We start from the raw sequence: 26223 nt of genomic DNA, 5'->3' as shown, positions 1-26223 counted from the left end.
CCTAGCCTGATCATTTATTTGGGTGTTAGAATTTTCCAGCTGGTAATCTGTCACTTAACCCTTGCATTCTGGATCCCATTGTACAGTGTATGGATCCTAGCATGGAGGATGACTAGTTCCAGAGGGCTTTCAGTGGCAGGGACCGGGCAAAAGAACCACCACATTATTGGGAAGATTGTGCACTATGGGAAGTATGGAGGGAGTTTAAGGGTGATGCCACCGACTTTGATGGTGAATGTGGTGCTGAGGAAGTGCTGGGTGGGGGGAAGGGGTCACCATTAGCTATGTAGTTCCTCAGCCAGTCTTCATGGTTATTGATATATCTTTAACTCCTGTCTATAGAGAAAAAAAAGAGCCTGCATCTCTATTTATAAGCTTATATTCTAAAATGATGCTGCCTATTTTTGATTTTCCCACTTAACAGTTTCTCCATATCAAGCCCTTTAACTCGTATGTTCTGGTGAAATACCTCTGGTTCAAACCCCCAGTGACTGACTAACCTCACCATTTCATCAACAACTTCCTTCAATCCAGGGTCAACTAATAGTGAACATTCAGTGCGAGTAATACCCTCCTTAAACTGATCAAAACCGTATGCATTGTACCTACCAGCAGTGATTTCAATAAATTCCTGCAGCAAGGGATCTCTCGTCATTTATCCGTTTTGTAGTGAACCCAGTTTTCAGTTCATCCTCCTGATTACGTGTGTCTGTCTCTTCAGTGAAGACATAGAACGGTATAGCACAGCAACAGGCTATTTAGCTCACAATTAGCTGAGCCAGCTAAAAAGCAAATCAAAAACACCCAAACACTAATCCCTCCTATTTACACCATGTCCATATTCCTCCATCTTCCTTACATCCATGTGCCCATCCAAATGTCTCTTAAAAGCCTCTAATGTATTTGCCTTTACCACCAAACCAGGCATCTGCCACTCTCTTAAGTCAAAGGAACCCCTCACATCCCCCTTGAACCTAACCCCTCTCACCTTCAATACGTGCCTTCTGGTATTAGAGATTTCAACATTTGGATCAAACTCTATTTCTATTTTCTATTCAAAGCATACATCAGAGAAGGCGATTCAACACATCCATGAGTCTTCACCACTAAGTTCAACATAGTACCATCTCTTTTAAGACTGCCCTCATTTTCCAGTCTCCTTAATATTCAGTAATCTCTTGATCTGCCTCAATTACTTAACTGCTGCAGCCATCTGGGATGGAGATTATTCACTACAAGTGGAAAAAAATTTTTTAAGGTACAATGTGCCACCTCCATCTGTGGGAATGGACTGAAAGGGATCAGAAGTGGAGAGAGTGAGGAGTTTCAAGTTCCTGGGTGTCAATATCTCAGAACCTGACCTGGACCCAACATATTGATGCAGCTTATAAAGACAAGACAGTGGCTACATTGCATCAGGAGTCTGAGGAGATCGTGTATATCACCAAAAACACTTAACAAATTTCTACAGATGTACTATGGAGAGCATTCTAACTGGCTGCATCACCGTTTGGTATGGGGGGCAGGCTGCTGCACAGGATTAAAGCAAGTTGCAAAGAGTTGTAAACTTGGTTATGGGCACTAGCCTCCGTAGTATCCAGGTCATCTTCAAGGAGCAATGCCTCAAAAAGGTACCCATCCCACTACCCAGGATGTGTCTTCTTTTCATTGCTACCATTAGGAAGGAGGTGCAGGAGCCTGAAGGCACACACTCAATGGTTCAGAAACAGCTTCTTCCCCTCTGCCATCTTATTTCTGAATGGACATTGAATCCTGAGACTGCCTCACTACTTTTGTATTTCCTATTTTTCTGCACTACTTACTTAATTTAAGTATTTTATATATTTACTGTACTGTAATTCAGGTTTATTTCTCTATCAGTTGCTGGATACAGCTGCTGCAAAGTTAACAAATTTCACAACATATGCTGGTGATATTTCTGATCTGAAATTTCTACAAAGCACTTACAAACAAGAACAAGAACATTACAGCACAGTACAGGCCCTACAGCCCACATTGTTGTGCCAAGCTTTCAACCTACTCAATTATTTAACCATTCATAACCCTCCATTTTTCTATCCATCTGCCTAAGAGTTTCTTAAATGTACCTAATATATCTGATTCTACACCATACCTGGCAGCGCTTCCAAATATCCACCACTACCTGTAAAGAACTTACCTCTGCTGGAAGCCATAGGGAGATGTCAATCACCTGAAAATGATGTGGCCTTGTATTGACTATTTCTACCCTGGAAAAGTCTTTGAATATCCACTCGATCTATGCCTCTTGTACACCTTTAATTACTATTCAATTCCTTCAAAGCCAAGATTGGACTCATAATTCACTTGAGAACCCATAAATAGATCAACAGAATGAAGACCATCATCCTCGACCTCGAGGGATGGCCACAATGATGACAATTCAATTCTTTTAAATGTAAACTTCAGATGAGTATAATTTTCATTCACCACCCAAACCCCATATCTTCCTGTCAGAATAAACTACAGGAAGTTTATAGTAGTTCCAATCATTGGAAAAATCTGAATCAGAATCAGGTTTAATATCATTGGCATATATCAAAAAATATGCTAACTTTGTGGTAGCACATTGCATATAGAAAAAATCTGATTTACAGTATATATTACATAATTAGATTAATGCAAAAAATCAGAAATAAGAAGTCATGGGTTCATTGTCCATTCAGAAATCGGATGGCAGAGGGGAAGAAGCTGTTCCTGAATCGTTGAGTGTGTGTCTTCAGGCTCCTGTATCTCCTTCCTGGTGGTAATGATGGGATGATGGCAAGAACACCTGGGCGGTGGAGGTCCTTAAAGACGGACGCTGACTTTTTGAGGCATTGCTTCTCGAAGATACTTTGGAGACTAGTGCCCATGATCAAGCTAACTAACTTTACAACTGTGCAGCTTGCTTCAGTCCTGTGCAGTATGTTCTCCATGATAAATCTGTAGAAATTTGCAAGTGTTTTAGGTCACATACCAATTCTCCTCAAACTGCCAATGAAATACAGCTGCAGTCCTGCCTCCTTTATAGCTGCATCGATATTTGGGTCTAGGCTAGGTACTCAGAGATATTGACACCCAGGAACTTGTGTGTGTGTGTGTGTTGGGGGGTGGTGGGAAGGAGGTTGGTGGGGCTGAGGTTTATATACGAGTACTGCCTCTCATCTGCTGGTCACTTAAGTCTTGACCAATGAGCCAACTTCAGACACTCACTTCTCCTGATAGACTGATCAAATATTGAAAGCTCTAGATAGAGTGAATGTGGAGGGGATGCTTCCCATGGTGGGAGAGTCTGAAGATCAGAGGGGACAGCCTCTGAATGGAGGGGTTTCCTTTTTAGAACAGAGATGAGGAATTTCTTTAGCCAGAGTGGTAGATCTGTGGAATTCAAGCAGAAGTTGAGAGATTCTTGGTTAGGGAGATGGCAGGAAATTGGAGCTGAGAGGGTTACAGATCCAGGTTAGCGTATTACTTTTCTCTGAGGATTGTCACCTTGTTATGCTGGAGAGGCCTGGGAGTTCCTGAGATAGTAAGAGTGATGCTGTCTGAAACTCACCCATGGTGGTGAGGTCAAGAGAGAAGAACCAAACGATCCACCCAAGACCTCAAAATGGCAGCGAAGGATCCCTGGTCATCTTGGATTCTATGCCACTGGACCCTAACTACAATATGTCAAAGACCATGTGGTGATTGCCTATGCGTCAGCCTCCCCACATTAAACAAAGTCATGCATAGGTCTTTTATGAAAACATCATACTTGAGTAATCTCACTACTACCATATTACCTGACTCTGGATGACCCTCACAAATAAATCCTTACTTGGGAGCAGATGCAGTGTTCTGTAGAAGGTAGACTAACCAACAAGGTTGGTGGTAGATGAAGCAATATTTAAGGTAGGATGGTTATCTGCATTCATACATTAAGATGCAAAGGAGACATCTTCAGCAGTAGACAATGTTGTACCCAACCCCAGTGCCATTATAACCATATAACAATTACAGCACGAGAACAGGCCATCTCAGCCCTTCTAGTCCGTGCCGAACACTTACTCTCACCTAGTCCCACCGACCTGCACTCAGCCCATAACCCTCCATTCCTTTCCTGTCCATATACCTATCCGATTTTTTTTTTAATGACAATATCAAACTTGCCTCTACCACTTCTACTGGAAGGTCATTCCACACAGCTACCACTCTCTGAGTAAAGAAGTTCCCCCTCATGTTACCCCTAAACTTTTGCCCCCTAACTCTCAAATCATGTCCTCTTGTTTGAATCTCCCCTACTCAATGGAAAAAGCCTATCCACGTCAATTCTATCTATCCCAGTCATAATTTTAAATACCTCTTTCAAGTCCCCCCTCAACCTTCTACGCGCCAAAGAATAAAGACCTAATTTGTTCAACCTTTCTCTGTAAATTAGGTGCTGAAACCCAGGTAACATTCTAGTAAATCTCCTCTGTATTTTGTTGACATCTTTCCTATAATTTGGTGACCAGAACTGTACACAATACTCCAAATCTGGCCTCACCAATGCCTTGTACAATTTTAACATCATCCCAACTCCTATACTCAATGCTCTGATTTATAAAGGCCAGCATACCAAAAGCTTTCTTCACCACCCTATCCACATGAGATTCCACCTTCAGGGAACTATGCACCATTATTCCTAGATAACTCTGTTCTTCTGCATTCCTCAATGCCCTACCATTTACCATGTATGTCCTATTTTGATTAGTCCTACCAAAATGTAGCACCTCACACTTATCAGCATTAAACTCCATCTGCCATCTTTCAGCCCACTCTTCTAACTGGCCTAAATCTCTGCAAGCTTTGAAAACCTACTTCATTATCCACAACACCACCTATCTTAGTATCACCTGCATACTTACTAATCCAATTTACCACCCCATCATCCAGATCATTAATGTATATGACAAACAACACTGGACCCAGTACAGATCCCTGAGGCACACCTCTAGTCACCGACCTCCAACCTGACAAACAGTTATCCACCACTACTCTCTGGCATCTCCCATCCAGCCACAGTTGAATCCATTTTACTACTTCAATATTAATACCTAATGATTGAACCTTCCTAACTAACCTTCCGTGTGGAACCTTGACAAAGGCCTTACTGAAGTCCATATAGAGAATATCCACTGCTTTACCCTTGTCAACTTTCCCAGTAACCTCTTCAAAAAATTCAGTAAGATTTGTCAAATGTGACCTTCCACGCATAAATCCTAATCAGACCCTGTCTATCTGGATAATTATATATACCATCTCTAAGAATACTTTCCATTAATTTACCCACCACTGATGTCAAACTTACAGGCCAATGATTGCTAGGTTTACTCTTAGAGCCCTTTTTAAACAATGGAACTACATGAGCAATACACCAATCCTCCGGCACCATCCCCGTTTCTAATGACATTTAAAATATTTCTGTCAAGAGCCCCCACTATTTCTACACTAACTTCCCTGAAGGTCCTAGGGAATACCCTGTCAGGACCCGGAGAATTATCCTCTTTTATATTCTTCAAAAACACCAGTACTTCCACTTCTTTAATCATCATAGTTTCCATAACTACCCTACTCGTTTCCCTTATCTTACACAATTCAATATCCTTCTCCTTAGTGAATACTGAAGAAATTGTTCAAAATCTCCCCCATCTCTTTTGGCTCCACATATAGCTGTCCACTTTGATTCTCTAAGGGACCAATTTTATTCCTCACTATCCTTTTGCTATTAATATAACTGTATAAACCCTTTGGATTTATTTTCACCTTACTTGCAAAAGCAACCTCATATCTTCTTATAGCTTTTCTATTTTCTTTTTTAAGATTCTTTTTACATTCTTTATATTCCTTGAGCACCTCATTTACTCCATGCTGCCTATTATTTATTGTAGATCTCTCTTTTTCTGAACCAAGTTTCGAATATCCCTTGAAAACTATGGCTCTCTTAAACTTTTAACCTTTCCTTTCAACCTAACAGGAACATAAAGATACTGCACCCTCAAAATTTCACCTTTAAATGACCTCCATTTCTCTATTACATCCTTCCCATAAAACAAATTGTCCCAATCCACTCCTTCTAAATCCTTTCGCATCTCCTCAAAGTTAGCTTTTCTTCAATCAAAAATCTCAACCCTGGGTCCAGACCTATCCTTCTCCATAATTATATTGAAACTAATATTATTATTATTTGCAGTTGTTATGATATTGAATGGCAACAGGTAGGATTATGAGAAAAGAATTCCTTACCCAAGTTTGCAATTTAGAGCTTCCAGCCAAGAACATCGTAAGTAACAAAGGCATGGCAGACCAATTGAATAACTACTTTGGTTCTGTCTTCACTAAGGAGGACATAAATAATCTTCCGGAAATAGTAAGGGACCGAGGGTCTAGTGAGATGGAGGAACTGAGGGAAATACATGTTAGTAGGGAAGTGGTGTTGGGTAAATTGAAGGGATTAAAGGCAGATAAATCCCCAGGGCCAGATAGTCTGCATCCCAGAGTGCTTAAGGAAGTAGCCCAAGAAATAGTGGATGCATTAGTGATAATTTTTCAAAACTCCTTAGATTCTGGATTAGTTCCTGAGGATTGGAGGGTGGCTAATGTAACCCCACTTTTTAAAAAAAGAGGGAGAGAGAAACCGGGGAATTATAGACTGGTTAGTCCGACATCGGTGGTGGGGAAGATGCTAGAGTCGGTTATCAAAGATGTGATAACAGCACATTTGGAAAGAGGTGAAATCATCGGACAAAGTCAGCATGGATTTGTGAAAGGAAAATCATGTCTGACGAATCTTATAGAATTTTTTGAAGATGTAACTAGTAGAGTGGATAGGGGAGAGCCAGTGGATGTGGTATATTTAGGTTTTTCAAAAGGCTTTTGACAAGGTCCCACACAGGAGATTAGTGTGCAAACTTAAAGCACACGGTATTGGGGGTATGGTATTGATGTGGATAGAGAATTGGTTGGCAGACAGGAAGCAAAGAGTGGGAGTAAATGGGACCTTTTCAGAATGGCAGGCAGTGACTAGTGGGGTACCGCAAGGCTCGGTGCTGGGACCCCAGTTGTTTACAATATATATTAATGATTTAGACGAGGGAATTAAATGCAGCATCTCCAAGTTTGCGGATGACATGAAGCTGGGCGGCGGTGTTAACTGTGAGGAGGATGCAGGGTGACTTGGATAGGTTAGTTGAGTGGGCAAATTCATGGCAGATGCAATTTAATGTGGATAAATGTGAGGTTATCCACTTTGGTTGCAAGAACAGGGAAACAGATTATTATCTGAACGGTGGCCGATTAGGAAAAGGGGAGATGCAACAAGACCTGGGTGTCATTGTACACCAGTCATTGAAGGTGGGCATGCAGGTACAGCAGGCGGTGAAAAAGGCAAATGGTATGTTGGCATTCATAGCAAAAGGATTTGAGTACAGGAGCAGGAAGGTTCTACTGCAGTTGTACAAGGCCTTGGTGAGACCGCACCTAGAATATTGTGTGCAGTTTTGGTCCCCTAATCTGAGGAAAGACATTCTTGCCTTAGAGGGAGTACAGAGAAGGTTCGTCAGATTGATTCCTGGGATGGCAGGACTTTCATATGAAGAAAGACTGGATCGACTAGGCTTATACTCACTGGAATTTAGAATATTGAGGGGGGAATCTTATTGAAACGTATAAAATTCTAAAGGGATTGGACAGGCTGGATGCAGAAAGATTGTTTCCGATGTTGGTAAAGTCCAGAGTGAGGGGTCACAGTTTGAGGATAAAGGGGAAGCCTTTTAGGACCGAGATGAGGAAAAACTTCTTCACACAGAGAGTGGTGAATCTGTGGAATTCTCTGCCACAGGAAACAGTTGAGGCCGGTTCATTGGCTATATTTAAGAGGAAGTTAGATATGGCCCTTGTGGCTAAAGGGATCAGGGGGTATGGAGTGAAAGCAGGTACAGGGTTCTGAGTTGGATGATCAGCCATGATCATACTGAATGGCGGTGCAGGCTCGAAGGGCCGAATGGCCTACTCCTGAACCTATTTTCTATGTTTCTTTCTACGTAACAGGGAAGTGGAAATTTACAATCACTTAGTACAATATTTTAGCTTTTTTTTTGCCTGTAAGCAAACAAATCTCAAGGTTGTATAATTTATACATTCTTTGATAATAAATGTACTTTGAATCTTTGAACTTATTTTGAAATGAGTTGGTTTGATGTTGTTTCCTAATTCACTACTTTTGCAAGTCAGAACAAGTTTTAACCTACTGGCAATAGTTAATAGCAGGGACATTCAGTAATACCAAGTAGCCAGTGCTGTGAAGGAGCAACTCAGGAATACAGTAATCCTAAACATTTCCTTTCTGCACTAACATTAGGATCTCTGTCCCCCCTCCCCCAGTAAATTAATGCAACATTACAAGGCGTTTCTAAAAGGCTAAATTGTAGAAATTACAAGTGAACTTAAAACAAAATGGTGCGGCACAAGATGTACTATCCTTTTAACCTACTCAATCTAACCCTTCGCTCAAACAGAACCATGTTTTTCTCTCACCCATGTGCCTATTCAAGTCTCTTAAATGTCTCAATGTATCTGCCTCTACCACCGCCCCTGGCAGGGTGTTCCATCACCCAGCACTCCATGGTAAGAACTTAACTCTTGACATCCTCCTTATACTTTCTTCCAATTACCTTAAAATCATGCCTATTTGTGTTAGTCATTTCTGCCGAGAGAAAGTCCTAGTGACTGACTTGATCAGTGCCATCTATAAAACTGACAAAACCTCAGATAGTGATGAGAGGGAATAGAAGAGCAAGATATACCTGCGATAAGTGGTGTTACAGCAACAACTTTGCACTAACATCAGTACGACCAAAAAAACTGATTGTGGACTTCAGGAAGGGTAATTCGAGGAATACCCACCAGTTCTCCTAAAGGGATCAGAAGTGAGTGAGCGAGCAATTTCAGGTTCCTGGGTGTCAGGACCCAACCTAGACATACCAATGCAGCTACAAAGACAGCGACTGTAGATCATTGGTCTGAGATTTGATATGTGACCTAAAAAACTTGCAAATTTCTACAGATGTATCGTGAGGGGTTCAAGGTTTATTTTATTATCAAAGTATATATGCAGAATACAACTCTGAAATATGTCTCCTCCAGGTAGCCATACAGAAAACCATACAAGCAGTTCTAAGAATTAATCTCCCCACAGAAAAAAAAAGTCAAACACCCCCAACCCCCAAATCAGCAAGAATGAGCAAGAACACAAGGAACAGAACTGAAAGAGGCCAATGTGAACTGCATTTCAACCCATAAATCTAAGAATTTTGATAACATCTGAAAGCATCAGGACCCTGCAGCAACCCCCCCCCCCCCCCCCCAAGGCAGCAACTCAAATCAGTGGCCCCTCAGGAAGTGAAATGAAACAGCAGCCTCTCCCAGAACCATTCACTCCCCACATTTGCCTCCATATTTCAATCTACTACAATGCTTTAAATGTCAAGAAATGTAGTTGCTCATGGCTCCTCGTCTTGTCTCAGCCTATGCTCACTTGATCAAACTACAGACTTACAAAACCAAATATAAAAAGAATAAGATGACAAAAGCTGAAATGATTGACTATCTACAAGATGACACTTCAGCAATTGTTTGCTGGCATCTTCAGTGGAGCATTCTAACTAGCTGCATCACCATCTGTTATGGGGTAGGGCGGTCTATTGCACAGGAAGAAAGTAAGCTAAAGAATCTTAAAAGTAGTTAGCTCCATCATGGGCACTAGCCTCTGTAGTATCCAGACCCCCACCACACCCGTCTCAATGCTATCATCAGCAAAGGAGACACAAGTAAAGACACACACTCAACACTTCAGGAACAGCTTGCCCTCTGTATCCAATTTCTGAATGAACATTGAACCCATGAACACTTCACTAATTTATATTTTTTGCACTACTATTTAACATAGTGCCTACCCACACCCTCAGAAGTTCAAGTTTTTTTTTCTTTAAATTGCTTTACAACATTAAATCCAGTGTGATTCAATTTGGCTTTTTTGGCACTAATCAACAGAAAAAAAACCTGTGTCAAAGTGAAAACAGATCTCTACAGTGATATAAATGAATTACAAATATCAAACGAAAATAAATTGATCGCACAAGTATGCACCTGTGTCTGGAAGGTTCAACTGCTGGTGAGTCAGTATCCTGGCAAAAACATACCATGAAAAGAATACTCCAAGCAATTGTGAAAAGGTTATTGATAAGCACAAATCAGGAGGTGGATACAAGAAAGTGTCCAAGTCTCTGAATATCCCTTGGAATAGTTAAGTCAACCATCCAGAAAGGGAAAGAATATGGCACCCTGTGAATCTGCATCAAGCAGGCTATCCTAAAAAACTGTGCAAAAAGGGGATTACTGAGGGAGGCCACCAAGAAACCCGACTACTGAGTTACAAGCTTCAGTGGCTAGAATGGGAGAGTGCACATACATCTGTTGCCTGGGTACTTAACCAGTCACAAATTTAAGTGTTTCAAGAGAAAGCCACTGTTGAAGAGAAACTACTCACATGAAATCTCAACTAGTCTGCCAGAAGATTCTATGGTCTGATGAAACCAAAATTGAGCTTTTTGGCCATCAAACTAAACACTATGCTTGGCATAAGCAAAACACTGCATATCATCAAAAATACACCATCCCTACTGTGAAGCACGGTGGTGGCGGCTGCATCATGCCATGAGGATGTTTCACTGCAGCAGGCTCTGGAAGGCAAAATGAATGCAGCAACATACAGGGAAATCCTGGAGGTAAACCTGATGCAGTCTGCAAGAGAACTACTACTTGGGAGTAGAGATTTGTTTTCCAGAAAGACAATGACCCCAAGCATGAAGCCAAAGCCACACAGGAATGGTTTGAAAACAAAGTGAATATCCTGGAGTGGCCAAGTCAAGGGTCCAAAACTCAATCCAATTGAGAATTTGAGGCTGGATTTGAAGAGGGCTATTCACTCACAATCCCCATGTAATCTAATAGAGCTTGAGCAGTTTTGTGTAGAATTCAAGAAAAATTACAGTGTCCAGATGTGCAAAGTTGGTAAAGACCTCTCCACAGATTCAGGCTGTAATTGCTAGCAAAGGTGCATCTACTAAATACTAACTTGAAAGGGGCAAGTAATTATGCAAATCAGTTATTTTGTTTACTAATTGTAATAAATTTACCAATTTGTAGAAATCATTTTCACCTTGAAATGAGTCTTTTCTGTTGATTGGCATCAAAAAAGTCAAATTAAATGCACTTTGATTCAAAGTTGTAAAATAAAAAATGAAAACTTGAGGTGAACACTTTTTATAGGTACTGTAATACTTACTGCAATTGTTTCTATTTCTCTATCATGTATTGCATTGTACTGCTGTCATAAAGTTGAATTTCTTGACATATGCCTGTGATATTAAACCTATTTCTGATCTTCCACACCCCCATCAGACCACCTTTCATCCTCTCTTGCCCAATGAGAAAATGCCCTAGCCAATTCAACCCATCTTCAGTAAACTTGTTCTCTAATGCAGGCAGTATCTCAGTAAATCTCCTCTGCATTCTCTCAAACCTTCAACATCCTTCACGTAATGAGGCAACCAGAACTGAACACAATAGTCTGCAAGTGGCCCCATCGAAGTGGCAACATTACCACTCAGCCCTTGAACTCATTCCCCAATTTCTACAGATCATGGCCTGCAAACATTATGTTGGTTACTAGTGGCTCAACCCCAGCAATCATGGGTGCAGTCGACATTGGGCATTTTCTTGGCAAAAGAAAAATTAAACCAGTTGTCTGTGGGTGATAAGAGATTTATTGACACTAGCTGCACTTGGCATAAAAGATCATTTGACTTGTGGTTCTCATTAGATTTGCAATCATTGGAAATAAACTCCAGGAATCATTGAGTAACATTGCATTAAAGCTGAACAAGATGTTGCTTTCATTTCAGTGTAGTATAAAAAGGGTAACTGCAGTAGACAAGCTCATGAAGATACAAGCAGCAGAGTCAGGTTGTAGCAAAGCCATCAGAAACCAGTCTCCTTCAAGTACTCAGCCAACTTGAATGTCTTCATATTTACTTTGCCACCTGAACTTGGCCCACTTGAGCCCTCCAGTATAATTATTGCTGGGGGAGAAAAAAAAGAGAAAACAGGTTAATAACAGCCCTGATAGCATCCACCATTGCAAAGCAAATGTCAGTAAGAGAGTCACAGATTACATGCCGAAGAGCACAAAAACAAGGTACAAGTATGGATGGGGGGTTAATAACAAACAATTGGGTCAATTCACTATTAGATACACTGGTAGGATAATCATTTGTAGGGTGCAGCTGTTTACAGTCTATATGCAAGATAAACATGTCGAACTCTGGCAGCAACCAGCATTATTCAACTACAAGTGCAAGGCAGCACATTCACCATCAGTCAGGACACTGTGTACAGGAATTGGGACATTACACCCAAACAAGTTGTTAGTTAGACTACATTTGTAGCACTGGTCACCATACCATAGAAAGGATATCATTAAACAGGAGAGGAAACAAAAGATTTCAAAGGAAGCTGTTACGATTGAATTAAGGTGAGAATGGACAAGCTGGGACATTTCTCTGGAATGAAGGTTGATGATACCTTGGGTGGTTTAAAACTAAAGGGTAAAGATTGTTGGCAAAAGGGGAAAGACCTTAGTGATCGAGTTTCCCCAAAACAGCTGGTTCTGGAGATATGAAATAAGTTGCCAGAAGTGTCTAAGGCAAGTACAGTTACAATGTCTAAATGGCATTTGGACAAGTACGTAGATGGGAGTAAATTTAGAGGGATGTGGGCAAAACACAGGCAGATGGGACTAGCTCAGCTAGGCAGCTTAGTTACCCAGTGTGTGAAAAGGCCCTCTGGCCCAACCATGACTCTAAAATAGAGAAAGTTAGGACAGCCAGAGCCTCAATCTCATTTGCAGGAATTGAAAGTCAGTCTCACCCAAATCACTAAAGACTGGCAGGGCTGGCACTCAATCAGCAAGGCTAGGCCAGGCAGATATCGCACCATCATTTGTGCTGGGCCTGGTTATAAAACCATCTGTCCCTACAGGGCAAGTCACAGAACCTGTTTGTGTTATACAAGCAAGATCAACAACCTAAGCACTGTTGTCATTGGGAAATACTCCAACCCTTTCAAATCAAAGCACTTTAATTCCATGATCCTTAACACCAAGTTTAAACTGATCAAGTGACCCAGAATAGACCATCTTCAATAAACTGTTGCAATCCAGGACTTGTTCTGAACACTCCTGTCTAATTGCTAGCACCCTGGTCAGTCCATACAGTTCTCCAATTTATGTAAGTGCTCCCCCCCACCCCCATTTAATCTAATGTCCTGCAGGAAAGGGATGAGAAATGGCACCAACTCGAGATACCACTTTCCTTCATTGCTCGTGTGCCTGCCTCTGTATCAGCAGGTCTGGCTACAGTATACTCAGACTAACCATCACATCAGTTGTACCTAATGATGACTTAACACAATTGCTTTGAAGTTATTAACTCTTCATCCATGCTAGTATACTCAATGTGGTGAAAACACGTGCTGTCATTGTGTGCCACCTAACAAGCACATCCATCAGTTCCCCTTCACCAGCCGAGTTCCCTTCCCACACCAAATACACTTGTGTCAGTACTTCCCAGCCTGAAACCAACAACACAAAACTCTGCCTTCTTTCTTTACAAAAAGGGGAGTTACATTTGAAATGCTCTAAATTCATCCAGACAAGAAATTCAGTGGCAACCCTGGACATCCTTTAGCCTTAGGGTTATAGACACTATCCACATTTAAAACCCTTTGATCTCTTTTCACAAACCTTGCCACTGACACAGTATACAGAATGAAGTAGATGCTGTGGACATCTGAGATATGACTGAAAAAAGATCATAGATGAGAGCTTAACATCCAAGGACACACATTGGATCAAAAGGACAGGCAGACAGAGGATGGCATGGCTCTACTGGTAATAAATAAAAATTAAATCCTTAGAAAGAGGTGACTCTTGTGGATAGAGTGAATCCCAAGAAAGGGAATTTATAGAAAGCCGCCTTAGAGCAGCTTGTGGTTGAGCCCACCAGGGGAATGGCAATTTTGGATTGGGTGTTGTGTAATGACACAGATTTGATTAAGAATTTGGAAGGCACAGGGAAAGAAACAAGACCTGGTTGTTTACCAGTACATTACTACTTGTACTACAGATCTACCCCATCGTCCAGTTGCTCTTTGGTAGAGAAACTGGAGCTGGACTTCTGCAGATTATCAGAGGCGACGATGCCCAAAGGTGGTGTACACTCTAACAGTGAGTGATTGCCTTGGTCACTTTTCATGTGATTGCAAGACCCTGTCGGACACAATGCAGATCTGATTCATTGGTGGACAGTGGGAAAGCTGTAAGGCCTGTTGTAGCGAGGACTAGGCCTCAAGCCAGAGCCTCCTGTTTTCAGCTGCCCAGGACAGAAGCGCAGGAGGCGGTTTGGCACAGCATCCAAGTTGGAGTTAATTCTGCCCTCCAGTGTTCACACAGAAGACAAGTTGTATTGTGTTCAACTGCAGACTGCAGTTCATGGACTCAAGAGTCTTGGTCTATTTATTTTTGGTAACTATTTTATGTGTCATGTGCCTTGTGCTGTGTGACTGTATTGAGTAACATCATTTTGTTTGGTTGTATTCGTGTATGGTTAAACAACAATTAAACTTGAACTGAAGTGATACATCCCAAAGGTGAAGGGATGAAGGAAGGATTAGGCCAGTGTGGCTAACAAGTCGAAGAGAACAAAAAGTAAAAAGAGCACCTTAAAAAAAAAGGTAGAGGACTGGGGAACTTTACAAAAAAGTTTTAAGCCTGGGTTAGTGAATCTGGAACTCACTGCCATTGACAGCTGCACAGGCCAGTTCATTGGACATATTTGAGGCAGAGGTTGTTAGGTTCTGATTAATCAGGGCAAAGGTTACAGGGAGAAAGCAAAAGATTGGGGCTGAGAGGGATAATTAATAAGCCATGATGGAATGGCAGAGCACTCAATGGGCCAAGTGGCCTAGTTTTGCTTGAATGCCTATGGTCTCATGACCAGACTGTTCAATTAATCCATCACACAACTTTACACCTTGCCCCTTAGCCAAGATGATCTGGTAATGATCTTCAGAAAAGCAGGCACTGGAAAGTACTGAGAGTTCAAACTTAACAGCTCTATAGTCTGCACTGGCCCACTTTCATCTCAGTTTTTGTGAACACAGCTCAAGTTTCTCAAGCACAATAATCTAATTTGGCAGCTGCATTTACACATCACTTCTGTACAACAGATTTGCAATGTTTTGAACTGGTTGTAATATTTTCCTCCACCCCCCCCCCTCCCCAAAATGAACTACAGGTCAGTTACTTGTGAAGTCAAAGCCCTATAGGTTCACTGCCAAATCACACGTCATTTCAACAATTAAGCATGTGAGGTAGCTGGGCACCTTTGCAAGTTGGATTTTTGACACAACCCAGTGAGGAAACCAAGAACACAATGAACATCCACAAGATCTATATTTTAGCACAAACACATTCTGACCTCTAAAAACATTCAGACATCAAATTTCCACAACTCTAATGTTTCACTGGATCTTTCCTTCCCTTCTATTTTGAACCATCAACTTTATCCCCATGGCCTGATCTAATGGATTGCAAACCTATAATGAATTCTCTGTCCTCACCATCTCCATGTCTTCTGTACTTGTACCTTCTCTTGTAGCTGCTGACAGCAGTCTGCTTCCCAACACCTCAACTCAAACTTACCCACACCCAAACACGCAGCACTTCATTCACGAGGACAAACACTAGTCACTGATCCTGCTGACAAGGACTGCAAGGATTAGCAAACTGATGTCTACCTCCTCCTTCCCTATGGATCATGATCTCAGGTCATCACCCCACAGATCATTTCATTAAATCTTCCTTTTGCAGCTTTCAGCAGCCAGACCCACACAATCAACTTCTACCCAATCCCCAAGATTCAAAAGTATGACCAACCAGAAGAATTTTTCATGTGATTTTGCTCAATTTCCAATCATGACTATAATCACAAGACTTCAAATGGCCATGCCTCAAAGGACCATCCAGGACATGTTCTCTCCTCATTATGACCATTAGGGAAGAGGTGTAGGAATCTGAAGAAACACACTTAGTTTTATAAACAGCTTCTCCCCCTCGCCATCAGATTCCTGAATGCACCACGGACACCAACTCGCTTTTAGCTTGTAATTTACTGTAATCGATGTATTGCACTGTCCTGCAAAGCAACAAATTTCACAACGTACATCAATGATAATGAACCTGATTCTACTTTTTTTTCTTGGATCTGTTAAACCCTTCAGACCCTACACCACTGACTCTTTGCTGGTTCCAATCAGTCATCTTCACCAAGAGCCCGCCTGCAATCTGAGGGCCCTTCACATCTTCCTTGAACAGAAACCAATTTGTCTCCACCTGTCTCCTTCACACAGCTCAACCCATTCTCCTACTGAACTTCTACTCAGGGGTAACTGGCAACTCAGAATGTCAGATACATACAATAGTCACTAACCCAGCCTCCTACCTGAACTCTCCCATACTGCTTCCTGCATGCATATAGAACTCCACGTTTATTGTTTCGGCCACACATTCGTCCCTGCACTCACATGGTCCACATTGGACACATTTCCTTCAAAGACTAGTTCATGACCAATAGCCATTGTACACCCACTAACTGTAGTTGTTAGTCAACAGTAGTTTGTGGAAGCCCAACACTAATTAGATAATTACTTTGCCCAAAACATTTTTAGTGCATTCCCCACCCGACACACACCTCTGCCCTGTCTCTGCACAGAACAATGATAGTTACAAATGCTGCAATACCAGTCCTTTTCAAAACTTTGGGCCATAAGATATAGGAGCAGAATTAGGCCATGCATGTGGTTAAAACTGACCCTTATGAGTCTTGGCCACAGCAATACAATGTTTTTCGTCATCGCATGTGGACTTGACCTTTAAATCTGCATAGCCAGTGTGACAGAGATCACTTCTTATGACGGCACACTTCTTGGTTCCTAAGGTTAATCCATGAGTGAAAACGCTGGTTGTATCGTCTGCCAGCAGTGCTTTGACCTGTTCTTGCTGCAAAACAAATGCAACAGTTATAAAGATTTGAGCAAAGCCAAAATCCTGTTAGAACTTTAGGTTAATAAGCATTTGATCTTAATTTCTCTAGTTATAAAAAAGCTGCAAAATAAATGTGGATACAACTAAGGAAATATACATTTTAAGTGTCTGTATACCGAAGGCCAATTAAAATATACACTACAGGAAGTCCCCGATTTACAAACGTCCGACTTACAGACAACTCGTACTTACGAACCAAGGAAGGAGAACGCCATCCACCATTTTACGTCACTGCCGCTGACACTGTGTGGAGTGTGTAACTTTGTATTTGGCTTAAATTTTTCTTAGCAAGATTCACCCTGGATACACCCCCCCACCCCCACCATTCCGGTCAGCTGGTAGCGCAGTGAGATCAGCACCAGGCTGGAGAACCGAGTTTCCCGAGTTCAATCCAGTGACAGATCGCTCCTGCGCCGGGTCGATGTCAATCCAGTGACTCCCGTGCCTCGGATGATGTCGAGTGCGCAACTCAACACTGTTAAAAAAAAACACTGCCACTTCCAGTTTAAATTCCCACACGGAATATTGTGGAGGATCAAATACAGTACCCAAACACAGCACAGCCCCACTTGTCCCATTTAACCTGTCTCAGTGCGGTGGACTTTCAGACCCAGGGAATTCAGAGAGGTGGTCCTTAGGACCCAGTGGACCTCGGGAGCCGGCGGAGGTCGGGACCCGCCGCCTGCAGTGTTTCTGTTCCATTGATGGGAAGCCATCACAATTGAAAATAAAGTGGAAATAAAGCTAAAGTTGAAACGCCATTGGTCATTGGAAAAGTGTTAGGCTACAGTCAGTCAACAATTGGAACAATTTTAAAGGATAAAGTGAGAATAATGGAGCATGTGAAAGGCCCTGCCCCAATGAAAACTACAATTATTACTAAGCAATGCAGTGGTTTAATTATTGGAATACATACCTTTTTTAAGTGTTTTATATATACTAAGACAAACGTTTGACTAACTGACGCTAAATAATACAGGATGTACTTATTCCGACTTACGTACAAATCCGACTTAAAGACGGACTCAGGAACGGAATTCGTTCGTAACCCAGGAACTGCCTGTATACTTGATCCACTTAGACGATTCTGCCACTATTTTCGCAGCAACCAGAACTCCACTTACTAAAGGCCAACTTTCTGAGACAGTCTCACAGTTGAAACCTGCACACCGAGCCACAGCTCAGACAGGTTGGTCATAGATCCAGAGCATTACATGAACAGGTTCATCAGCCTACTGAGACTACACTGACCATGATCCCACCTGGCCGTCTCCACAAGACCAAATACAAGAGCAAAATTCAGCCCATTGAGTCTGCTCTGCCCTTCATTTCTAGCTGATTATTCTCAATCCCATTCTCCTGCTTTCTCCCCCATAAACCTTAACCCTCTTACTAATCTCAGCTCTAAGTCCCAATGACAGCCTCCACAGCCATCTGTGGTGATGAATTACTCATCTCTTTTAAAGCACCATCCCTTTGAGGCCAAGCCCTCTCCTATGAATCAGACTCTCCCTTGACAGGAGGCATCTTCTGTACATCCCTCCATTCCCCAACTGTTCACGTGTCTAAATGCCTTGTGCAATCCTATTGCATTCGCTTCCATCAACTCCACATAAGCATGTACCAGCCATGTTCTAGCTTCCTTTGCAAATCTCCTTTAAACTCTCCACAAGCTTGAGTAATATTAAATCTTCTCTTAATGAGGAGCTCTTCAGAAGCATTTCATTGTTACAAGAAAGTGCTGCTGGGCCTCTATCCCCACTCAGTCTACTCTTAAAGGAGACAAATCCAGTAACAAACAAGAAAGATTCTGCAGATGCTGGAAATACTGACCAACAACAGCACGTCAGACAGCATCTAGGGAGGGTAATAAACAGTCAATATTTCAGGTCAAACCTTTCACCAGCATGGGAAAGGAGAAAGAAACCAGAGGCAGGGGAAAAGTACAAGGTGGTTGGTGGGAGATGGGAAGGAGAAAGAAGCCAGAGGCGGGGGGAAAAGTACAAGGTGGTTGGTGGGAGATGGGAAGGAGAAAGAAGCCAGAGGCGGGGGGAAAAGTACAAGGTGGTTGGTGGGAGATGGAAAGGGCTTCCTTCTTCAGCTCTTTACCTCTTCCATCTAATACCTCCCAGCTTCTTGCTTCAGAAGCTAGGAGGCGATAAGAGGGGTAGCAGGCTAAAGAAGGAATCTATATAGGAGAGGAGAGAGGACTGTGGAAGATAGGATAGGAGGGGAACAGGAGGAAATTGACAGGCAGATGAGAAGGGGTGAGGGGAACCAGAATGGGGAATAGAAAGCAAGAAGGTGGAAGGGGAGAAATCCACATTCACTTCATCAGGTTGGAAACCACGCAGATGAAGTATGAGGTACTGCGCCTCCAACCTGAGAGCGGCCTCATCTTTGCAATAGAGGAGACCAAAACTGACATGCAGGAATGGGATTTGGAAGTAGAAATAAAATGGGTAGCCTCTGGGAAATCTTGCAGTTTGTGGTAGTCTGAGCAAACGTGTTCAACAAAGCTGTTTCCCAATCTATGTCATGTCTCACCGAGCCTACACCACAAGTGCTAGAAGCAGATGACCACCCCAACAGGCTCACAGGTGAAGTACAACCTCACCTGGAAGGACTGCTTGGGGACCCCCCCCCCCCCCTCACCTTATCACCTGCCAGCTTGTACTTCTCATGTCCCCTTCCTCTCCAGTCCTGATGAAAGTCCCAGCCCAAAACATCAACTGTTTATTGCCCTCCACAGATGCTGCCTGACTTACTGAGTTGCTCCAGCATTTTGTATTGTGAATCATAACTTTAAAGATGCCAAGTGGTCAGCAGTGGTTCACAGATCTACAGAGAATGGTACTAACTGAACTCAATCTGTGGAACAGCTCTACCAGACCTGGTGATGGACAACTGAGCAGGGTGTCAGTATTAGTGACTCAGCTGGAGGTCATACGGAATTGCAATTGCAGAAGCTAGCCTTCAGCCAGTACCATTCACTCCATACAAGATCAAAGAACTGAAGTCACCAGGTATAGCAAAGCCAACACATGCCAGCTACTGAAGATGTGCTCTTTAGAACTAGCTGTCTCTAGCCTAGCTGGTGTACTTACAACACTGGCTTCAAGCCAGATGTGGGAAAATGCCCAGATTATGTCGCGACCATTAAAATAAAACAGGAAAAATGCAATTGTCTGCTCACAGGCAGCATAGTGATTGAACACGAGGGATGGGGCACTAATAACCTGCTTAGTGCAACAGCCCCAGTCCCACTGCAGACTAGAGCTACATTCCAGAGGCAAGATCATAATCAACATCAAGCAGCTCCAGTAAAACTGAAATGCATTCCAATCAGTACACCACCACCAAAGGAAGATGACTGGGGGTGTTGGAGGCCTGTCATCTCAGCTCCAGCCACCTTCACTTGCTTTAGGTGACTAACTTTAAAGTCAGAAGCCCAGAAAACAGTGCAGTTACACAAGGCATGCCAACGGTATCCCATAGCACAAATGACACCAACAGCTGAAAGTCCAACACCAGCCCTGATTGTATCCAAATCCCCACACCCAACAACACATACTTTCACCCGGACAAGATGGTGAAACATCATTGGCAGGTTCTTGAACCAAACTGCTAAATACATTTCTGGCCGCACTCAAGATGAGCGCCCGCCTACCCTGAGCATTCTCTGTCCAGCTCAGAATCAGGTTTAATATCACTCGCATACGTTGTGAAATTTGTTAACTTTATGGCAGCAGCACAAGGAAATACATGATATTTATACAGAAACTTGTATACAGAAAGTATACATGTCTATCAAACAAGTTAAATAAGTAGTGCAAAAAATGCAATGAGGTATATGCATTTAGAAAGCAGATGGCAGAGGGGAAGAAGCTGTTCCTGAATTGCTGAGCATGTACCTTCTTCCCGATGGTAACAGTGTGAACAGGGCATGTCCTGGGTGTGGTGGGGATCCTCATTAATGTCTGGCACTTTCCTATGGCACTGCTCTGTTGCAAATAGGTCAATTAGGATTCACCTTTGATGTTTCAGCCAACATACAAAAAACTTAACTTGACCACACCCAAACTGCAACATCCCACTATGATGCTTTGGGAGCACTTGGGATAACTGAGGCACCATCCTGCAAAGCATGATCACACTCTCCAATCTTGCTGGCAACTGGTTCTTGCCATCAGAAGAGAGCACTTCATGGAGAAGTTTGCAGACAAGTCTTCTGTATAGCCATTCACTGGATAACACTCTCCTGGCTGGACTTTGAAATCTGAATGGAACTGTTCCCTCCCTGCACAAACTTACCTTGTTTTGCAAATATTTACCCACACCTAGCTCTGCCTCAGCATCTTCACTGAATGCCAACACCCAGCTGTGCAGACACACTGACAGGAGATAGATGTTATTCTCAAATTTAAGCTGCTAAAATCCTGGGTGTCCACTTTACCTTCCCAAGAAACACTGGGCATGTGCTCCTCTGCCATGATCAGGAATCAGGCAGAACAACTCAAACTGGATGAGCAAAAGCCACATCTTTATCCCAGTAATTGAAATCTTATAGAATTAAGAAATCTAAAATTGCCAATACTTGAAACAACTTCTTACAGATTTTCTCTTTCCGCCCAATGAGCAAGCAAATTTTAAAATTGGCACCTCCATTTTATGGCCATTAGTTCACACATTAATTCAGCCATGTTTGTTCAAAGGACCACAAGACAAACCAAGCAAAAAGCACACAGTGTAAGAACTCAGAAGCCTTGCAGCATCTGCTGAGGGAAATGGTTGACTGATATTTTGGATTGAGACACTTCAGAGTTAAAGAGTATATAAAGAGTTGAGGGAAATGGGCAGGGCAGGATCAGACTTACGGATCCAAGTAAGGAGGGGTTGGTTGAGACATGGATTCAAGTAGAGAAAGGATGAGTGGAAACAACAAGAACTGAGGTAGCTGATGAGTAGGGGCCCAGGGTTACAGATGACAGAAACATGGAACCAAATAGATGGGTGAACTGTTGATTTTTTTTGTCTTGGGGGTGGGTGGTATTGAAGGTCTTGATGCTATTGTCCCCTTAATTTTCCTGCGAGGGAGGGGGTGGGTTTGGGGTTTGCAAGTTTTGTTTCTGTCATGCCATGGGGAGGCGTTGATGCCTTTTCTATCAATAGTTCCGTAGTATTTCATGGCTACCTAGAAGACAAATATCAGAGTCATACTTTGACAATAAAATTAACTTTTGAACCTTTGAGATGTAAGCAGGAAGAGAAGGAAATACCAATGTGCGGAGAGAAGGACGTATATGAGAAGAGCTGGAGAACAGGGAGGAGATTACCTGGAATTGGAGAATTCAGTGCCCATACTATTGTGTTGTAGATTATGCAGGAAGACAAGCTCTAGTTCAGCTTTCAATAAATTCTCAGTATTGGCAAATTTGATCTGGGCAGAGAAATTACAACATTAATAGGGGTTAGTTTGCCTTGCCCAAGCAGGCAAGTCTGGGAATGTTTTAGGGACCATTCCATCAGCTAATACATCACTGATCGAGAATACAGACATGCACAGCGTAACTTCAAGCGCTGCTTTCTTTGGTTCAAGATCAGATTTACGGCAGTGCAGGATGCAGACAGGAAACGTTCAGAGACTGATCACCTAACTCAATCAAGCAGAACAAAATGATGTTAATAAAATCTGCAATGTTTAAATCTACAGACTATGGTCAGCAGGATGGATATCCTCAGTTAAGGGAGGTCTTTCAGAAGGGGATAGAGGGCCCCAATATCCACAGAAATCTTTCTGCCAGATACCTGCTGCTCTCAAAGATCTGCAAAATGAAGCTTCCATCTTAAACGGGCTTTTCTTGTGCAGCAATTCTGCAAATAGAGGAAGCACATTCAACCCTCCTACCATAAAGTGGTATGTTCACTGCATTGGGGAAGGGGAGGGACAGTCTCACTGTGACAGTTTGACACTGCTTCCACCCAACAACCTTGTCAAAGTTCAGACCTTAATTTGCTCAGCAGCATTGGCACACTATTTCCTTTTTTGGAGATATTCAGTCGTTAGTAACCGAATCAGCGTGTGATTTTCAGACCAGGACACAGCGTAGCATTAACAAGATTTGAGGGACAAGTTTTGGTATTTACAATATTGAAACAGGCCCTTCAGCCCACTTTATTCATGTTGACCTAACAAGCCAGACCCATTTGCCTGCATTTAGTCCAGCTGAAAACTCACTTCAACACAAAACCTGCATGGTACCATAGCAGTTAGTGCAACGCTACCACAGGATGGGACAGAGTTTCGAGTTCAATACCAGCACCCTCTGCAAGGAAGCTTGTGTGTTCATCAAGTGGATCTCCCTCAGGTGCTCCAGTTTCCTCCCACAGTCCAAAGACATATCTGTTACTAGGTTAATTCTGGGATTGAAAGGCTTATCATATGAGATATGTTGAATGGCTCTGGGCTTGTACTCACTGGAATTCAGGAGAATGAGGGGGTGGGGGTCCTCATTGAAACACATCAAATAGGGAAAGGCCTAGATAGAGTAGTAAGGGATTTTTGGACCAGAGAGCAGAGTCTCAGACTAGAGAGATGTCCATTTAGAACAGAGATGAGGAGGAATTTCTTTAGCCAGGGAGCAGTGAATCTGTGGAATTTGTTGCCACAAAGCAGCTGTGGGGATCAGGTCATTAAGACAGAGGCTGATAAGATTCTTGTTTATTCAGGGCATGACAGGATACAGGGATTGGGGCCAAGAGGGAAAATAGATCGATCACCATGTACACTCAACTCGATGGGCCAAATGGTCTAATTCTGCTCCTTTTTTTTTTAAGGTCTAAATTGGTCGTTGCAAATTGTCCCGTGATTAACCTAGAGCTAATTCAGTGGACTGCCAGGCGGTGTGGCTGGTTGGGCCGGAAGGGCCCGTTCCGCACTGTAATAAAATATATAAACTCCAAATGGACAGAAGCACCCGTTTCCATGCTGTAGTACTCTATGACTACACCCAAATGTTCACAATATTTTAATATAGATCTCTAACCAAACCAACCCAACGGTCTTTGGTCCGCAAATCAGAAAAAGATAGCAAATGCCTGTCAGATACCGCTGCCCCCCCCCCCATCTATTATTTTAGTCTGGTTTTCTTTCTCTCTCTTTCCCCCCTCACTATAATCTCCCCCCAGCCCTACCTTTCTTTCTCTTTTATTTCCCATAATTCTACACCTTCCCCCAGCCCATTTCCCTCCAGCCTATCACTTCCTAGCTCTCTACTTCATCCCTCCCCCCACTTCTCCACCATCCCATGTTACTTCACTCCTGATGAAGGGTTTCCGCCCAGGTCGTCACTACCTCCTCCCATAGATGCTGTCTGACCTGCTGAGCTCTGCCAGCATTTTGTGTTTTTATTTATTTCCAGCATCTGCAGATTCACTCGTGTGCCACCGTAGCATTCGATCAGTTGTTGAGAGCTACAGCGGAATTCCTTCTCTGTCTCTCCCCCCACCACCCCAAACCACACATCTCTACACGCAGGCAGGGTGCGGCCAGCTCTTGTCCAACAGCAGTGGCTCGCCCACCCTACCGGAGCTCGACCTTCCTCCGCGGGACCGGGGAGAGGGAAGAGACTGGGACCCGCGTGAACCCGAAGCCGTGTCACCCACACCCGCCCACCCCCACTTCTTCCCCGGCGCCCAACCGGAAGCTGGGCCACACCCATGCCCCAAGCCGATTCACCATCTCCCTCGGGCCCAACATTCACCCCCCAAGCCGCACGGCTTCCCCAGACCTTCTCAATCATCTCCACTCCGCACCACTACCCTCCTACTCACCTAACCTCGGCCGACACGTGGGTCGAGAAACACACACAAAATGCTGGTGGAACGCAGCAGGCCAGGCAGCATCTGTAAAGGAGAAGCGCCGCTGACGTTTCGGGCCGAGACCCTTCGTCAGGACGTGGGTCGAGATGCGGAAGTGGATCCGGGCAGGTAGCGTTAACCGGGGGAGGAAGCGCCTCCCCGCCAGCCAGCGGCCACCCCTCCCCAAACCATGCCTAACTCACTCAGCCGCCGTTGCGCCGGGCCGGGGACTCTAGCGACCGCATGAACCAATTCAGAGTCCCGGGCCGGTTAACGAGAGCACGGCGGAAGTCGCGCGGCGCGCTACGGTTCGCACCTGGATGTTTTTGAGGTTGCCGCCCTCATACGCGCCCCACACTTTGAAAGGGTCGGTGCCCACGATAACGGCATCCTTGGCGCCCTCAGCCTGCATGAGTTCGTTAATGTACATGTCCCAGCCGGAAGCCATTGTGTGGAGACCCGACGAGCGTTCTGCGTGCAACTACTCTGAAGCGGCGTCGCGACTGCAGCCCGCCCGCCGCGCCTACTTAAAGGAGACTGCACACAGGAAGGGCCTCGCACCCCGCCTGTATCCATCCACCGCGGGACGGCACCCACACCCTGCCCCCTGCACACCGCACCGCCGACCCCACACACCTTCCCCGGGGCTTACTATCTCCCCTACACCCCCCGGCTCAGCGGCTCCTGCCCCCGTCCGCTCTCCCACAGCTCACACATCGGCGCACTATTTGCCAAGGCGGAGGCACATGTAGTGATGCGGAAGAGTTTGCAGACAACTTTTTTCGCTGTAAAAGTTCCTGTTTGTTTTACCTTAAAAGGGAATTTGACTTTTTTCAACTTCCAATAAACTCCCTCCAAATTCTTCCTATTGTTTGATTTTTTGGTGGGGGAGGAGCCCGTTAATGACAGAGTCAGACAGTAATACAGCTCAGAAACAGGCTCTTCGGCCCAACTAGTGCGCGCTGTCCAAGATGTGTAAACTAATTCTATTTGGGCACGTTTATCCCTTTCCCTCTTAATCATTTTCAATCCGCGTATCCGTCTAATATATCTCTACCACTTCTACCTGTATCATTTTACAACTCGTAGTCTATTATTTG

At 43.5% G+C, this 26223-nt stretch overlaps 1 protein-coding gene across 1 annotated transcript; it reads right to left on the bottom strand.

The window, feature by feature from the left end:
* Positions 1-11844: 11844 nt before the first annotated feature.
* On the bottom strand, positions 11845-25652 carry LOC140729363 (profilin-1-like). The gene is made up of 3 exons (XM_073049021.1): positions 25440-25652; positions 17032-17218; positions 11845-12182 (listed from the first exon to the last, which is right to left on the bottom strand). Exons 1-3 carry the CDS (start codon positions 25569-25571, stop codon positions 12082-12084), a joined length of 420 nt encoding a protein of 139 aa, XP_072905122.1. The 5' UTR covers positions 25572-25652; the 3' UTR covers positions 11845-12081.
* Between the last annotated feature and the right edge of the window lie 571 nt (positions 25653-26223).

The sequence above is a fragment of the Hemitrygon akajei genome, chromosome 6 (assembly GCF_048418815.1).
Source record: "Hemitrygon akajei chromosome 6, sHemAka1.3, whole genome shotgun sequence".
NCBI lineage: Eukaryota > Metazoa > Chordata > Chondrichthyes > Myliobatiformes > Dasyatidae > Hemitrygon > Hemitrygon akajei.
Note: the sequence above shows the minus strand (reverse complement) of the source record. Positions and strands in the feature narration are given on the sequence as shown.

Bases quoted from the DNA above. Each gene is read 5' to 3' on its own strand.
- LOC140729363 (XM_073049021.1), bottom strand. From the start codon at position 25,571: ATGGCTTCCGGCTGGGACATGTACATTAACGAACTCATGCAGGCTGAG. The intron at 17,219-25,439 runs GTGCGAACCGTA...TTTGTTTTGCAG, and splicing joins GCAACCTCAAAAACATCCAG to CAAGAACAGGTCAAAGCACT. The intron at 12,183-17,031 runs GTCAGTTTTAAC...TTTCTCCCCCAG, and splicing joins TGTGGCCAAGACTCATAAGG to CAATAATTATACTGGAGGGC.